The following is an 18,616-nucleotide window of genomic DNA, read 5'->3' on the forward strand; positions in this document are numbered from 1 at the left end:
TAGCCAAAGCTCATCTATATGACAGCAAAAATGACTCAAAAATGTATTTTTATGTGAACTCCCAGGGCGGTCTGGTGTCATTCCAGGTCCAAATTTGGAATGAAACCAGACCGCAAGGGTCAGGGCTCCCACAATGGAGTAGAAAACAACCCCAGAAGGACAATGCAACCTCGTTAACTCAGGGGTCCAGACCAAACAGTAGTCGAGCAAGTGGTCCAAATTGTGTGCAGCTGGAAAAACAACAGTTTAGGAGACACACACACAAACATGAAGATGCGAGAATATATTGCGAATTGCAACCTGGACAGGACTGTCTGTCAGTGATGGCTAGATGGATCAATTTACAGTATATGCCGGTTACATTTATCACAATATTGCGGACATTATTTCAGGAATTATCACTTTTGTTTACCTCTCACATACACCTGTACAATCTAGAGCATGGGTGTCAAACTCTGGCCCGCTGGCCAAATCTGGCCCGCCATGTAATTGAATTTGGCCTTTGAGGCAATATCAATTTAGCATTAGAGCTGGCTCCCCGGTGTTATACAGCGTCGGTGCCGCTGTAACACCGCATTCACCGCTAATACTCATACTTGCCAAACCTCCCAATTTTCCCAGTAGACTCCCGAAGTTCAGTGCCCCTCCCGAAAATCTCCCGGGGAAACCATTCTCCCGAATTTTTACCGATTTCCACCTGGACAACTATATTGGGGGCGTGCAATATAGTTAAAAGCCCTGCCTTTAGCGTTCTCTACAACCTGTCGTCACGTCCGCTTTTCCTCCATACTAACAGCGTGTCACATATTTGTGGCTTTTACACACACACACGCACAAGTGAATGCAAGGCATACTTGGTCAACAGCCATACAGGTCACACTGAGGGTGGCCGTATAAACAACTTTAGCACTGTTACAAATATGCGCCACACTGTGAACCCACACCAAACAAGAATGACAAACACATTTCGGGTGAACATCCGCACCGTAACACAACAGAAAAAGTACCCAAAACACCTTCCAGCACTAACTCTTCCGGGAAACTTCCAGCAAACTGGCCAATAATTAACGTTTTATTCATGCATTTTCTCTTGCTACTTCAAGGCTTGAATGTTTGGTTCATTCATTATTGTTATTTTATTTTTAAATTCATTATTAGCCTGTGGAAAAAAATTAATATTTACCTCAGAAGATTGCAATAGAAAAAAGGGCATACCATTTTTATTTAAATTTTATTTGATATGCCATTGATATTTTTTAAAATTATTATTATTATTATTATAATTATTTGAAACTGGATTCTGCACGTCAATATAAAGTTATATAAGCCTTGCTTGTTCAATATTTAATGCAAAACTTGTTTGGGTCCCTATTAAAAGGTTAATTTGTTCAACCATGGCCCGCGAATTTGTTCCGTTTAAAATTTTGGCCCACTCTGCATTTGAGTTTGACACCCCTTATCTAGAGAAATCAACACAATTGTCAACGAAACTACAATGAACTGATGTACATACACATACACACATATAGACTGTACATACAAAAATATATTCATTACACACATACATACGTACATACATACATACTATATACTCATGCTGCATTAAATTCATACATACAAGTGGACACAATCATACTCATACAAATACACACCCACATCACAAAACATGGCACACTGCTAAAGCTGAACCTATTTTTACCATAACAATGTAAAAGGTTAATATAGTTCGCTCTTCTTTCTTTACCCCTCTCTTTTTTTGTAATTTAAGCATTCTTTGCATTAAGTATTTGACGTGACAGTGATAATAAATTCAAATATTGTGTTTTCATTATCAATGTTGTTATTACTAGAGATGTCCAATAATATGCGACTGTCGAAATTATCGGCCGATAAATACTTTAAAATGTAATAACGGAAATTATTGGTATCGGTTTCAAAATATAAATTGTATGACTTTTTAAAACGCCGCTGTACGGAGTGGTACACGGACATAGGAAGAAGTACAGAGCAGTTGCGTCTACGAGTCATTCTTGCCAACCATCACGATTTTCCCGGGAGACTCATGAATTTCAGTGACCCTCCCGAAAATCTGCCGGGGCAACCATTCTCCCGAATTTTTCCCGATTTCCACCCAGTCAACAATATTGGGGACGTACCTTAGGGGCACTGCTTTTGCGTGCCGGCCCAATGTCATAATATCTACGGCTTTTCACACACACAATGCAAAGCATACTTGGTCAACAGCCATACAGGTCACACTGAGGGTGGCCGTATAATTGACTTTAACACTGTTACAAATATGCGCCACACTGTGAACCCACACCAAACAACAATGACAAACATTTCAGGAGAACAGCCGCACCGTAACACAACATAAACACAACAAAACAAATACCCAGAACCCCTCGCAGCACTAACTCTTGTGGGAAGCTCCCGAAAATCTCCCAGGGCAAGCATTTTCCCGAATTTCTCCCGATTTCCACCCGGCCAAAAATATTGGGGGCGTGCCTTAGAGGCACTGCTTTTGCGTGCCGGTTCAATCACATGTCTATGGCTTTTCACACACACAAGTGAATGCAAGCATACTTGGTCAACAGCCATACAGGTTACACTGAGGGTGGCCATTTAAACAACTTTAACACTGTTACAAATATGCCCCACACTGTGAACCCACACCAAACAAGAATGACAAACACATTTCAGGAGAACCGCCGCACCGTAACACAACATAAACACAACAAAACAAATACTCAGACCCCCTTGCAGCACTAACTCTTCCAAGACGCTCCCGAAAATCTCCCAGGGCAACAATTCTCCCGAATTTCTCCCGATTTCCACCCAGCCTTAGAGGCACTGCCTTTTGCTAGAGAATAAGGTGTGCTTGAAACTCCGCATGTCCACATCTCCGTTCGTTGCCACACCAACAAAATGCCGAAGCAACCATTTCCAGATCAACACCGTATGAAAAAAATAGTCAACAACAGAAGGAGATAACATCTGCAGGAATCTACCACATAGCAAAGGACATATATTAGTTGTATAGGACATATACAAGTGTGGGGCAAAATGGTTGCCACAAAAAGTAGCATTACTGCTAATATGTAGCATCCTTTGAAAAGTCACCTGCTAGAGAATGAAGAGCGCATACTCCGCATGTCAACATCTCCATTCGGTGCCACACGCCTACACCATCAAAATGTCGAGGCAAACATTTCTAGATCAACACTATATGAAAAAAATAGTGAACAACAGGAGATAATGTCTGCAGGAACCTACCAAATAGCAAAGGACTTAAACCATTTGATATCCTATTATGCAGTTATTGAAATCTCTTGTGTGACATCATGCACAAAAGTGCACTTTATTTGTTTTAAACTATTGTAGTGGCGTTCTGTACAAAAAGTGTACTTTAATTTTGTGTTGTTTTGATATGTCAACTTAGTGACATCATGCACAAAAGTGCATTCATAGCTTGTTTTAAAATGTCTGACAGTCTTGCACTTTATGTTTTGGAAATGACATGACATTTTGTGCCACTGCTTAATAACTGTTAAATAAATACTGTTTTGGTAAATTGACTTAGATGTGATTTCCCTCTGCATGAAAGTTTACAATAAGCATATATTAATAAAGTATGAACAAGAATGTTTTAAGGTAGACACATAGAATCATCATACTGCTGTGATTATATGCATCAAGTGTTCATTCAAGGCTAAGGCAAAATATGGAGGTATATAGCGTGTATCGTGACATGGCCTAAAAATATCGAGATATTAATAAAAGGCCCAGTCCTAATATGACATGTTAATAAATCTGCTTAAACCTGGGGTCGGCAACCTGCGGCTCTTGAGCACTGCCATAGTGGCTTCCTGGAACTTTGTCAAAAATGTATGAAAATGGAAAAAATGGGAGGAAATTATATTTTTTGTTTTAATATGGTTTTTATAGGAGGATAAACTTGACACAAACCTTCCTAATTGTTAGAACTTCCACTGTTTGTATTAAACATGCTTTACTGATGAGAGTATTTGGCAAGCACCATTTTGTCCTACTAATTTTGGTGGTCCTTGAACTCACCCTAGTTTGTTTATATGCACAACTTTCTCCGACGCTGCCACAGAAAGACATTTTATGCCACTTTTTATGTTGTGCGTGAATATACATGGGTGAGCTTTGATGATGTTATTGACTTGTTGGAGTGCTAATCAGGCATCTTTAGTCACTGCATTGAGTTAATTTAATGCACTTACAGTATGTCCTCTGTGTATTGAATTGATATTTGAATGTCTCATAACACATTATCTGTATGTAATAATGAAAACTGCAAACGTTACCCAGTCATTTCCAGGAGTTATCTCACCCTCTAAGAAGCCTCTGTTTTACTAATGTTTTCCAATGTTGTAAAAATGTGGAGAACAAATATTACATTTCAACATTTCTGTCAACGAAGATTTGCGTCAGCCTGCGACACAATCTTTTTGATAGTAGGCTAATATAAACACATACATCATGTGTTGTCTTACAAAAGCTTTTAATTTTTTTACGGCTCCCGACAAATTTTTTTTGTATCTTCGGTCCAATAGGGCTCTTGCAACATTTTGGGTTGAATTGTAGTGTTTATTTTATTACTCTGCACTTTTCTTTAAGAAGGTCCTAACTTGATTGTCAGTTAAGTCATGTATGTTCAATATTAAAGTGTAACTTTGCTTGTCAATACTTTAAACATTTTATTTATTGTTTTGCTTTTGTATATTTGAGGGTACTCCAGTCCCCTTCTTAACATTTGTAATTGCTTTTAGTTGGGAGTTTTATTTAAGTGCAAAATTGTGCAAACAGGGTATATTATATTTTTATTATTAATTTGTTTTGTTTAACTTGGAGATTTAAATGTTTACATTCCAATTACAGTGTTAAAATATACAAGGGATACAAGTTTTAGCACCTGAAAGGATATACATGTATTATTATTATATACTGTCATTACACCAGTGGATCACTTGGTCTCAAAACATTTCTGACGATAATATTGTTCATCTGCAATAATTTGTAGGTCAATAAATTGAAGAGCAACATTTGTAATCGGCCCAGGCCTAGTTTGGATTTGAAATATTAATTTTCTGACACACCTCGTACCTTTGCGAGGTGAGAATGTTCATGATTTCATTGCTTTTGTGTGTGAAAGTTAGAACATAAGAGGAAAATTCTTACCATCTGACAAGGCAAACGCTGTCATGGATCTTCCGCCAGGTGGCGCCAATATCCTCAGACAGCCACAAGTCCAACTACAGCCATAAAAAATTAAAGTGATCCACAAGCAAATAAAAGACTCATCATCACTCAACAATTTAACCTAATTCGGAGATTACTTATTAGAATGAATGCGTTGATGTGGTTGACGCACCAATTCCCATGTTTTTACCTTGATACTGAGCGTCAGAAGTATGTTGGAGTCTCCCGGGTTGTACAGCATCTGAATTAAAGGCTCAAAGGGCAGTTCGTACGACGTGAACGTCCGACCAAAGTCCTGCGAGCGAAACAGTCGGAATCCCCCAATGTCCGACACATCGCCTGTCAGGATCACCTGAATATTAAAATGCAGAATTGTCAATATATTAATAATAAAATACATTTATATTAAGACTTAAAACCAGGGTGTGTGGTCGGCCCTAAGCTCTGGAACACTCTTCCCCTCCATGTTCAAACTGCTTCCACAGTGGACTGTTTTAAGTCTCGTCTTAAGACCCACTTTTATTCTTTGGCTTTTAACACTACGTGAGTTGTGTGGTCCTCTGTCCTCTGTGGTTTTTATACATTTTGATTTCTATTTTACTGTTTTAATTGCTTTTACCCTTTAAAATTGTTTTTAAATCATATTTATTTTTATATTGGTTTTATATTTATTTATTTTTTGTTTTTATTCAGTCTTTGGTGGAGCATAATATTGTTTTTAATATTGTTTTTAACATGGCTGTGCAGCACTTTGAAAACGTTCTTGTTGTTTAAATGTGCTATATAAATAAAGTGGATTAGATTGGATAAGGCAGTGAAAGCAGAGTTGGGAGTTTTTTCTTTTAATTGTGGTTATATGGTTGCGATATTTTTTAGTTTGCTTGCTCCATTTACTTAATATTAGAAGAACCTTTGAGTATGATCAGAATCAGAATAGTTTTTATTGCCATTGTTTGAGGACGGGTTCACAGACTAGGATTTTTTTCTTGGTGCAATCGTCCAACATAAAAAACATCCGTCCATCCATTTTCTACCGCTTATTCCCTTTTGGGGTGGCGGGGGGCGCTGGCGCCTATCTCAGCTACAATCGGGCGGAAGGCGGGGTACACCCTGGACAAGTCGCCACCTCATCGCAGGGCCAACACAGATAGACAGACAACATTCACACTCACATTCACACACTAGGGCCAATTTTAGTGTTGCCAATCAACCTATCCCCAGGTGCATGTCTTTGGAGGTGGGAGGAAGCCGGAGTGCCCGGAGGGAACCCACGCATTCACGGGGAGAACATGCAAACTCCACACAGAAAGATCCCGAGCCTGGATTTGAACCCAGGACTGCAGGACCTTCGTATTGTGAGGCAGACGCACGAACCCCTCTGCCACCATGAAGCCATAAAAAACATATAACACAGAATAGGTAATAAAAACAGCTGTAACTGAGCTATCAGATCTTTTTAATGTTCATGTGCCTGATGGCCGAGGGGAAAAAAACTGTTCAGGTGTGGGTCTGGATGGACCGTAGTCTCCTGCCTGAGGGGAGAAGAGTCAGCTTTGATCCGACCTACACGTATCCTGGTCCTGGAGGAGAACAGGTCCTGGGGGGATGGGAGCTAGCAGCCAATCACCTTCTCAACAGCATGTACGATGCGCTGAAGTTGATGCTTATCCTGGACTGTGGCGCCGGGCAATTTTCCCTCCAATTTTTCAGATATGTGAGCAAACGCCAAAACTCCTTGAGCATTCAGTGGCGCAAATGTTATGCGCTTATAGTTTTATTCAATTTTGTGCGCAGCCTAGATTTGCCATGCGCAGAGGACGCGTGAGCAGTGTGCAATTGCACAGGCGCGTACCTTAGAGGGAACGTTGGTGCCGGGGAACCACACATTGATGGAGGAGGTGAGGATGGACTCGATGATGACAACAATAAACTTATGCAAATAAACTCGGATTGTAATGGTATAGTACATACCGTATTGCGGTTTCAAACTCATCACAATAATGCCATAAGTAAGGCCTGGCGATATATCGATATACTCGATATATCGCAGGTTTGTCTCTGTACGATATAGAAAATTACTATATCGTGATATTCGAGTACCGGTAAGTTCTCACGCAGTTGCTTTTGGCTGCGGGCATAACACTACAGGCTCTTTTTCACTCTTTCTTGTCTCTCCTTCTCACATACAGCAAGCGCACCTTCTTACATACGTCATATACGCCCTCGCGGAGCAGAGAGGTAGCAGCACGTGTAACATTAGCTGTGATGCTAGTGGAGCCGTGCGAGTGGTAATACGAGAGACAGAAGGTACGAATCTGGTAACAAATGAAGGAAGAATTAATTCCCAAGAAAAACAGCCAGGGGTCCATCGTCAAGCGGTGGCTTGGCTTCAAGTGGGAATATGTCGACGAAAAGACAACCGTAATTTGTCAAGTGAGGGGCAAAAGTGTTGCTACAAAAAGTAGCATTACTGCTAATATGTAGCATCATTTGAAAAGTCACCTGCTAGAGAATGAAGAGTGTTTACTTTGCATGTCAACATCTCCATCCGGTGCTGTTACGCCTGTTCGGCATTGTGATGCCGAATTGTTCCTTCGAGGATGCGTCAAATTACAACACAGCAAAAGGTATGAACTAATGATTTATTTAACAAAAAGGTGCTAGAGAACAAAAATACTGGAGCTAAGAAAAGGCAAACAAAAGACGCTAGCATGAAAGCTAGGATAAACAAAAAGTAAACTAAACTGGCACATAGGCACACAAAGGGGAAAACAAAACATTTAGCATGAGAGCTAAGAATGAATAAAATTGCGCAGCGTAAGAGCTCGCGAGAATAATACAGAAATTGCATGTAAGCAAAAGCGCAAAGCAGACGTACCGTTGTGTATGAACAAATTAGAGTCCCAGGCAGAAGAATGAAAAGAGGAAGGCTTATAAAGAGAAGGTGATTATTTGTAGCAGGTGTGCGGGACCGTGAGTAGCAGGTGAACTAATGAGTGACCATGGTGACGGAACAAACAGGAAATAAGAGGTAGAATGACAGAGTGATAAAACAATGGAAACAATAAACAATAATATGAGAAGATCCGAGTACGGATCTTAACAGGTGCCACACCATCAAAATGCAGAGGCAAACATTTCTAGATCAACACCGTATGAAAAAACTAGTCAACAACAAAAGGAGATAATGTCCGCAGTAACCTACCACATAGCGAAGGACAAACAGATTTGATTTCCTATTATGCAGCTCATTTTTATTTGACAGTTATTGAAATATCTTGTGTGACATCATGCACAAAAGTGCACTTTATTTGTTTTGAACTATTGTAGTGGGCTTCTATACAAAAAGTACACTTTAATCTAGTGTTGTTTTGATATGTCATCTTAGTCACCTCATACACAAAAGTGCACTAATAGCTTGTTTTAAAATGTCTGACAATCTTGCACTCTCTGTTTTGGAAATTATATGAATTTTTTTTTTGCCACTTCTTAATAACTGTTTAATAAATACAGATTTGGTCAATTGACTTAGTTGTGATTTCCTTCTGTGCATAAAAGTTTAAAATGAGCATATATTAATGCAGTATGAACAAGAATGTTTTAATGTAGACACATAGAATCATCATACTGCTTTGATTATATGCATCAAGTGTTCATTGAAGGCTAAGGCAAAGTATTGAGATATATATCCTGTGTCGCGATATGGCCTAAAAATATCGAGATATTTAAAAAAAAGGCCATATCGCCCAGCCCTACCGTGACGTCTGTAACCGAAACTTTGTGAGTGCAGTTTTTTTCTGGCGCTTTTGCATTGACCCGCCATAATCCCCTGCGCAGTGCGGGACCGGAAAGTGGGGGCGTTGAACGCAGTAAAAGTGAGAAAAGGAGGAAGTGAAAGTGTCATTTGAGTGGATGAGGATTTTTTTGGGGGGTTGGAAATTTCCTGAACATTTCATCAAGTCCATCCATAACTTTTTTATTAATGTTGCTAATTAACAGGCAAACCGTGGCGAGAAAACAACCTCTTTGGCGGAGGTCTAAGTACTTAAGTAATATCTTAAGCTCGAGCATTTCCAAAGCACTGCACATCGCGAAAAATATGAGAAGCGACTAGATAAACTATAACCTGGAAAACATATTTGAAGCCAGCAGTGGGAGAGATGTTAGTGCGTCTGCCTCACAATACGAAGGTCCTGCAGTCCTGGGTTCAATCCCAGGCTCGGGATCTTTCTGTGTGGAGTTTGCATGTCCTCCCCGTGAATGCGTGGGTTCCCTCCGGGTACTCCGGCTTCCTCCCACTTCCAAAGACATGCACCTGGGGATAGGTTGATTGGCAACACTAAATTGGCCCTAGTGTGTGAATGTGAGTGTGAATGTTGTCTGTCGATCTGTGTTGGCCCTGCGATGAGGTGGCGACTTGTCCAGGGTGTACCCCGCCTTCTGCCCGACTGTAGCTGAGATAGGCGCCAGCGCCCCCCGCCACCCCAAAAGAGAATAAGCGGTAGGAAATGGATGGGTGGATGGAAGCCAAACATACATTCTTTATGTATTTACATTATTAAAAGTAAAATTGTCAGATATTTGCTTGAAACAAGGGATGTTTCTGCACAATTATTTGACTAAAAATACATGTTTGTCGTAATAAATATGATGACAAAATTTGAGTATTCTGTCTGTCTTCCATTACAGTAAGAGTGTTTATCCTAAACATTCCTGCCACTTCATTTTACACACTATGGCATTTTTAGTGGGGGGGTGGAGCAATTCCACAATATCGATATCGATATCTTAATTGCTTGTATTGCGACAAATGACTTCTTCCCGGAAGTGAAAAATAGTGGTGATCAACCAAGCCAAGATGGCTGTAGCAAGTAGCGCACCAACTATCTGAGTGCAACAGAGGCTTAAATCTTCCTTCAAAAAGCAGATAAGAGCAAAAGAATATAACCATGCAAGGAAATAAATCCTTATATTTTGTCAAAAGTATATTGTGGAGGGATATTATAGATTATACATATGTAACTATTGTGCTCCAGACATAATTTTATGGAAACTTGGAAAAAGACGGAGGTCTACAACTTCTTTGTGTGGTGCTGGGTCAAGGACATTGGTATCAAGACTCTCCCGGATAAATATGCGTCGTTTTTGCTCGGGTAAGTTTGCATTAAATGATTTAACTTTGTGTCTACAGCCATGTTTGTTGTTGTTGCGCACGCCATTTATGAATAGCGTGTTTTCCCTCTTTTTTATCAAAACATAATTATACATGTCAACATTGTGTACGTGCTGAAAGATTCATGTATGATTAATTAGCAAAATATAAATATAGATGTCAACATTGTGTACATGCTGAAAGATTCATTTATGATTGTTTATCAAAATAACTATAAATGTCAAGATTGTGTACGTGCTGAAAGACTCATTTATGATTGTTTATCAAAATAACTATAAATGTCAACATTGTGTACATGCTGAAAGATTCATTTATTATTGTTTATCAAAAAATAACGAAAGATGTCAACATTAAGTATGTGCTGAAAGATTCATTTATGATTGTTTATCAAATAACTATAAATGTCAACATTGTGTATGTGCTGACAGATTTATTTATGATTGTTTATCAAAATGACTATAAATGTCAACATTGTGTACGTGCTGAAAGATTCATTTATGATTGTTTATCAAAAAATAACTATAGATGTCAACATTGAGTATGAGCTCAAAGATTCATTTATTATTGTTTATCAAAATAACTATAAATGTCAAGATTGTGTACGTGCTAAAGACTCATTTATGATTGTTTATCAAAATAACTATAAATGTCAACATTGTGTACATGCTGAAAGATTCATTTATGATTGTTCATCAAAATATGATGATAGATGTCAACATCGTGTATGTGCTGAAATGTAAATTAATGATTGTTTATCAAAATATAACTATAGATGTCACCATTGTGTATGTGCTGAAAGATTATTTTAACAATGTTTATCAAAATATAACTACAGATGTCAACATTGTGTATGCGCTGAAAGATTATTTTATTATTGTTTATCAAAATATAACTATAGATGTCAACATTGAGTATGTCCTGAAAGATTCATTCCATCCATCCATCCATCATCTTCCGCTTATCCGAGGTCGGGTCGCGGGGGCAGCAGCCTAAGCAGGGAAGCCCAGACTTCCCTATCTCCAGCCACTTCGTCTAGCTCTTCCCGGGGGATCCCGAGGCGTTCCCAGGCCAGCCGGGAGACATAGTCTTTCCAACGTGTCCTGGGTCTTCCCCGTGGCCTCCTACCAGCTGGACGTGCCCTAAACACATCCCTAGGGAGGCGTTCGGGTGGCATCCTGACCAGATGCCCGAACCACCTCATCTGGCTCCTCTCGATGTGGAGGAGCAGCGGCTTTACGTTGAGCTCCTCCCGGATGGCAGAGCTTCTCACCCTATCTCTAAGGGAGAGCCCCGCCACCCGGCGGAGGAAACTCATTTCGGCCGCTTGTACCCGTGATCTTATCCTTTCGGTCATGACCCAAAGCTCATGACCATAGGTGAGGATGGGAACGTAGATCGACCGGTAAATTGAGAGCTTTGCCTTCCGGCTCAGCTCCTTCTTCACCACAACGGATCGATACAACGTCCGCATTACTGAAGACGCCGCACCGATCCGCCTGTCGATCTCACGATCCACTCTTCCCCCACTCGTGAACAAGACTCCTAGGTACTTGAACTCCTCCACTTGGGGCAGGGTCTCCTCCCCAACCCGGAGATGGCACTCCACCCTTTTCCGGGCGAGAACCATGGACTCGGGCTTGGAGGTGTTGATTCTCATTCCGGTCGCTTCACACTCGGCTGCGAACCGATCCAGTGAGAGCTGAAGATCCCGGCCAGATGAAGCCATCAGGACTACATCATCTGCAAAAAGCAGAGACCTAATCCCGTGGCCACCAAACCGGAACCCCTCAACGCCTTGACTGCGCCTAGAAATTCTGTCCATAAAAGTTATGAACAGAATCGGTGACAAAGGACAGCCTTGGCGGAGTCCAACCTTCACTGGAAACGTGTCCGACTTACTGCCAGCAATGCGGACCAAGCTCTGACACTGATCATACAGGGAGCGGACTGCCACAATAAGACATTCCGATACCCCATACTCTCTGAGCACTCCCCACAGGACTTCCCGAGGGACACGGTCGAATGCCTTCTCCAAGTCCACAAAGCACATGTAGACTGGTTGGGCAAACTCCCATGCACCCTCAAGAACCCTGCCGAGAGTATAGAGCTGGTCCACAGTTCCACGACCAGGACGAAAACCACACTGTTCCTCCTGAATCCGAGGTTCGACTATCCGGCGAAGCCTCCTCTCCAGTACACCTGAATAAACCTTACCGGGAAGGCTGAGGAGTGTGATCCCACGATAGTTGGAACACACCCTCCGGTCCCCCTTCTTAAAGAGAGGGACCACCACCCCGGTCTGCCAATCCAGAGGTACCGCCCCCGATGTCCACGCGATGCTGCAGAGTCTTGTCAACCAAGACAGCCCCACAGCATCCAGAGCCTTAAGGAACTCCGGGCGGATCTCATCCACCCCCGGGGCCTTGCCGCCGAGGAGCTTTTTAACTACCTCAGCGACCTCAGCCCCAGAAATAGGAGAGTCCACTACAGATTCCCCAGGCACCGCTTCCTCAAAGAAAGACGTGTTGGTGGGATTGAGGAGGTCTTCGAAGTATTCCCTCCACCGATCCACAACATCCGCAGTCGAAGTCAGCAGAACACCATCCGCACCATACACGGTGTTGATAGTGCACTGCTTCCCCTTCCTGAGGCGCCGTATGGTGGTCCAGAATCGCTTCGAAGCCGTCCGGAAGTCGTTTTCCATGGCTTCCCCGAACTCTTCCCATGTCCGAGTTTTTGCCTCCGCGACCGCTAAAGCTGCACACCGCTTGGCCCGTCGGTACCCGTCCACTGCCTCCGGAGTCCTATGAGCCAAAAGAACCCGATAGGACTCCTTCTTCAGCTTGACGGCATCCCTCACTGCTGGTGTCCACCAACGGGTTCTGGGATTACCGCCACGACAGGCACCAACAACCTTGCGGCCACAGCTCCAATCAGCCGCCTCGACAATAGAGGTTCGGAACATGGTCCACTCGGACTCAATGTCCCGCACCTCCCTCGTGACATGTTCAAAGTTCTCCCGGAGGTGTGAATTGAAACTCTCTCTGACAGGAGACTCTGCCAGACGTTCCCAGCAGACCCTCACAATGCGCTTGGGCCTGCCAGGTCTGTCCGGCATCCTCCCCCACCATCGCAGCCAACTCACCACCAGGTGGTGATCGGTAGAAAGCTCCGCCCCTCTCTTCACCCGAGTGTCCAAAACATAAGGCCGCAAATCCGATGACACAACTACAAAGTCGATCATGGAACTGCGGCCTAGGGTGTCCTGGTGCCAAGTGCACATATGGACACCCTTATGTTTGAACATGGTGTTTGTTATCGACAAACTGTGACGAGCACAAAAGTCCAATAACAAAACACCACTCGGGTTTAGATCCGGGCGACCATTCTTCCCAATCACGCCTCTCCAGGTTTCACTGTCGTTGCCAACATGAGCGTTGAAGTCTCCCAGTAGGACAAGGGAATCACCCGGAGGAGCACTTTCCAGTACTCCCTCGAGTGTACCCAAAAAGGGTGGGTATTCTGAACTGCTGTTTGGTGCGTAAGCACAAACAACAGTCAGGACCCGTCCCCCCACCCGAAGGCGAAGGGAAGCTACCCTCTCGTCCACTGGGTTGAACTCAAACGTACAGGCTTTGAGCCGGGGGGCAACCAGAATTGCCACCCCAGCCCGTCGCCTCTCACTGCCGGCAACGCCAGAGTGGAAGAGGGTCCAGTCCCTCTCGAGAGAACTGGTTCCAGAGCCCTTGGTGTGCGTCGAGGTGAGTCCGACTATATCCAGCCGGAACTTCTCTACCTCGCGCACTAGCTCAGGCTCCTTCCCCCCCAGTGAGGTGACGTTCCACGTCCCAAGAGCTAGCTTCTGTAGCCGAGGATCGGACCGCCAAGTGCCCTGCCTTCGGCTGCCGCCCAGCTCACAATGCACCCGACCTCTATGGCCCCTCCTATGAGTGGTGAGCCCATTGGAGGAGGGATGACCCACGTTGCCTCTTCGGGCTGTGCCCGGCCGGGCCCCATGGGAACAGGCCCGACCACCAGGCGCTCGCCATCGTGCCCCAACTCCGGGCCTGGCTCCAGAGCGGGGCCCCGGTGACCCACGTCCGGGCGAGGGAAATCTGGGTTCATTTCGTTGTAATTCCATAGAAGTCTTTGAGCTGCTCTTTGTCTGATCACTCACCTAGTAGCTGTTTGTCTTGGGAGACCCTACCAGGGGGCATGAAAACCCCCAGACAACATAGCTCCTAGGATCATTGGGACACGCAAACTCCTCTACCACGGTAAGGTAGCAGCTCAGAGAGGAGAAAAAAAGATTCATTCATGATTGTTTATTAAATATGACTAAAGATGTCTACATCGTGTATGTGCTGAAAGATGCATATAGGATTCTTTATCAAAATATAACCATAGATGTCAACATTGGGTACGTGCTGAAAGATTAATTTATGGTTGTTTATCACAAATAACGATACATGTCAACATTGTGTATGTGCTGAAAGATACATTTATGATTGTTTATCAAAATATAATTATAGATGTCAAAATTGTGTATGTGCTGAAAGATTTATTTATGATTGTTTATCAAAATAACTATAGATGTCAACATTGTGTACATGCTGAAAGATTCATTTATGATTGTTTATCAAAAAATAACGAAAGATGTCAACATTAAGTATGTGCTGAAAGATTTGTTTATGATTGTTTATCAAATAATAACTATAAATGTCAACATTGAGTATGTGCTGAAAGATTCATTTATGATTGTTTATCAAAATAACTATAAATGTCAACATTGTGTACATGCTGAAAGATTCATTTCTGATTGTTCATCAAAATATGATGATAGATGTCAACATTGTGTATGTGCTGAAATGTAAATTAATGATTGTTTATCAAAATATAACTATAGATGTCACCATTGTGTACGTGCTGAAAGATTATTTTAACAATGTTTATCAAAATATAACTACAGATGTCACCATTGTGTATGTGCTGAAAGATTATTTTAACAATGTTTATCCAAATATAACTATAGATGTCACCATTGTCTATGTGCTGAAAGATTATTTTAACAATGTTTATCAAAATATAACTATAGATGTCAACATTGTGTATGCGCTGAAAGATTATTTTATTATTGTTTATCAAAATATAACTATAGATGTCAACATTGAGAATGTCCTGAAAGATTCATTTATGATTGTTTATTAAATATGACTAAAGATGTCTACATCGTGTATGTGCTGAAAGATGCATATAGGATTCTTTATCAAAATATAACCATAGATGTCAACATTGGGTACGTGCTGAAAGATTAATTTATGGTTGTTTATCACAAATAACGATACATGTCAACATTGTGTATGTGCTGAAAGATACATTTATGATTGTTTATCAAAATATAATTATAGATGTCAAAATTGTGTATGTGCTGAAATATTTATTTATGATTGTTTATCTAAATAACTATAGATGTCAACATTGTGTATGTGCTGAAAGATTAATTTATGATTGTTTATAAAAATATGGCTATAGATGTCAACATCGTGTATGTGCTGAAATTTTAATTCATGATTGTTTATTAAACTATAACTATAGATGTCAACATTGTGTACGTGCTAAAAGATTAATTTATGATTGTTAATCAAAATATAACCATAGATGTCAACACTATGTGCTGAAATATTCATTTATGATTGTTGTCTTTGGTGAAAACTTAACTCGTTCAGGTTTTAGCTTACATTTGGTTAATTATATTTAGACTCGCCAAGTTGGTGCTTTTCGAAACATTTGTTGCAAACATGTGTTTAAGAATTACAAACACTATCAAGATAATACTTAAATGGGCAATAATAAACGTTAAAAGTATATCAAACAAACCTTTAACAAAGTGATCACTACAAACGTGTGAGTCTTTGATTCTGCCCTCTTAGACTGGATTGATAACTGCTCTCCTGGTCGTCGGTTCGTAAAATCTTGCACTATCCTGCCGTTTTTGATTACCTCTCGAGGAACTCTGAAGAAACTTTTATCCTTTTCGCGATTCGAAAGGTTCGTACAGCCGGAAACAACGCAAGCATAAGGCTCAATAGCATCTACACCAGGGGTAGGGAACCTATGGCTCTAGAGCCAGATGTGGCTCTTTTGATGACTGCACCTGGCTCTCAGATAAACCTTAGCTGACATTGTAAGTAATGCATAATTCCGCTGGTAATCACGATGTTAAAAATAACGTTCAAAATATAAAACATTCTCATCCGTTTTCTACCGCACCTGTTCAAGCAATAACAATGTTATTAAAAAAGAATTAGAGACTTATTATATTCTAAAAATGTTGGTTTTACTTAAAAAATGCTAAATTATTACTTCGGTACTCTTGTCTTGTTCTGTATATTGTACAGTATTGTGTATTTCTATAGTGCTTTTTTATATTGTACAGGATTGCTTGTTATTTTTAATAGATAGTAGTCTGTTTACACTAAGTGGTCCCTAGTGTGTGAATGTGAGTGTGAATGTTGTCTGTCTATCTGTGTTGGCCCTGCGATGAGGTGGCGACTTGTCCAGGGTGTACGCCGCCTTCCGCCCGATTGTAGCTGAGATAGGCGCCAGCGCCCCCCGCGACCCCGAAAGGGAATAAGCGGTAGAAAATGGATGGATGGATGGATAGTCTGTTTATTTCAATTGTTAGTTTTTCCTTAATTACCTCTTGTGTTATTTATTTTACCCCATATTTGTTCCCACAACCGTACCTTAAGTTGGAGTCTTTAATCTTGTTATAAGAAAATATAATGAAAAAGCCTATTCTATTCTATTCTATTCAGTGTTAAAAAATATGATATGGCTCTCATGGAAATGCATTTTAAAATATTTGGCTTCAGGGCTCTCTCAGCCAAAAAGGTTCCCGACTCCTGACCTACACTGTAAAAACTTAAATCTAAGTAAGATTAAATATTTCAAATAAGGGTGATATTTGCTTGTTTTCTGTCTGATAAGATAATTATTATCTTTAAGCAGATTTTATGTCAGTGTTTTACTTATTTTAATTGTTTTGGTCCTAAAGGATCTCAGTAAGATATTACAGCTTGTTGCTGAGATTGTATGACCTGTATTGAATAAAACATGCTTGAAACTAGGGCTGGGCGATATATCGCAAGTTTGTCTTTGTGCGATATAGAAAATGACTATATCGTAATATTCGAGTATACGTTCTCACGCAGTTGCTTTTAGCTGCGGGCGTACACCTCAGGCTCTCCTCACTCTTTCCTGTCTTTCCTTCACTTAGACAAGCAGGCGCACATTCTTACATACGTCACAAACTATCACGTCATACGTCACATACGTGTCCACTCTCAAAGAGCAGAGACGTAGCGGTCTGGGGTACGTTAGCTGCTAACGTAGCCGTACAAGAGAAAGAAGGTGCGGATCTGGTAACAAATGAAGGAAGACTTAATTCTTAATAAAAAACAGCAGGGTTTCCATCGTCTGGCTGTGGTTCAGCTTCAAGTGGGAATATGTCGAACAGACAACCGTAATAAGTCAAGCATGCGGTACAAGCGTTGCTATAAAAAGTAGCATTACTGCTAATACGTATCATCATTTGAAAAGTCACTCGCAAAAGAATGAAAAGAATTTCATAACCGTAGTAACCTACCACATAGTGAAGGAAAAATACTATTTGATTTCCTGCAGCTTATTTTTATTTGACACTTAAAAAAGTGTCTCTGACAACCTTGCACTTTATGTTTTGGAAATGAATTGAATGTTTGTGCCACTGCTTAATAACTTTAATAAATACAGTTTTGGTCAATTGACTTAGTTGTGGTTTCCTTCTCTGCATGAAAGTTTAAAAGTAGCATATATGAATGCAGTATGAAAAAGAATGTTTTAATGTATACACATATAATCATCATACTGCTGTTATTATATGCATCAAGTGTTCATTTAAGGCCAAGGCAAAATATCGTAATATATATCGTATGTCGTGGTATGGCCTAAAAATATCGCGATATTAAAAAAGGCAATATCGCCCGGTCCTACTTGAAAATAGAATATCAACTGTGGCAAAGCTATGTCATCAACACTCACAAGTATAAAACTACTTTTTTAAAGTAATTCTTTCTTATTTTAAGCATTAAAACATGACTTTGACACAATTGTGACTCGTATTAAAACAGATGACAGCCAAATGGACTTTGCTGTTTTATTTTCAATGAAACG

The 18,616-nt window shown here is 40.9% G+C and overlaps 1 protein-coding gene across 2 annotated transcripts in view; it reads right to left on the bottom strand.

The window, feature by feature from the left end:
• LOC133570018 (sortilin-like) overlaps window positions 1-18,616 on the bottom strand; it is a 104,984-nt gene that overhangs the window by 41,264 nt on the left and 45,104 nt on the right. For both annotated transcript variants that reach the window (XM_061922631.1, XM_061922632.1), the window contains exons 5-6: window positions 5,420-5,581; window positions 5,209-5,282 (exon numbers count right to left, since the gene is read on the bottom strand). In XM_061922631.1, coding sequence (XP_061778615.1) covers window positions 5,209-5,282; window positions 5,420-5,581 — 236 coding nt within the window. The remainder of the gene's footprint in view (window positions 1-5,208; window positions 5,283-5,419; window positions 5,582-18,616) is intronic.

The sequence above is a fragment of the Nerophis ophidion genome, linkage group LG16 (assembly GCF_033978795.1).
Source record: "Nerophis ophidion isolate RoL-2023_Sa linkage group LG16, RoL_Noph_v1.0, whole genome shotgun sequence".
Taxonomy (NCBI): Eukaryota; Metazoa; Chordata; class Actinopteri; order Syngnathiformes; family Syngnathidae; genus Nerophis; species Nerophis ophidion.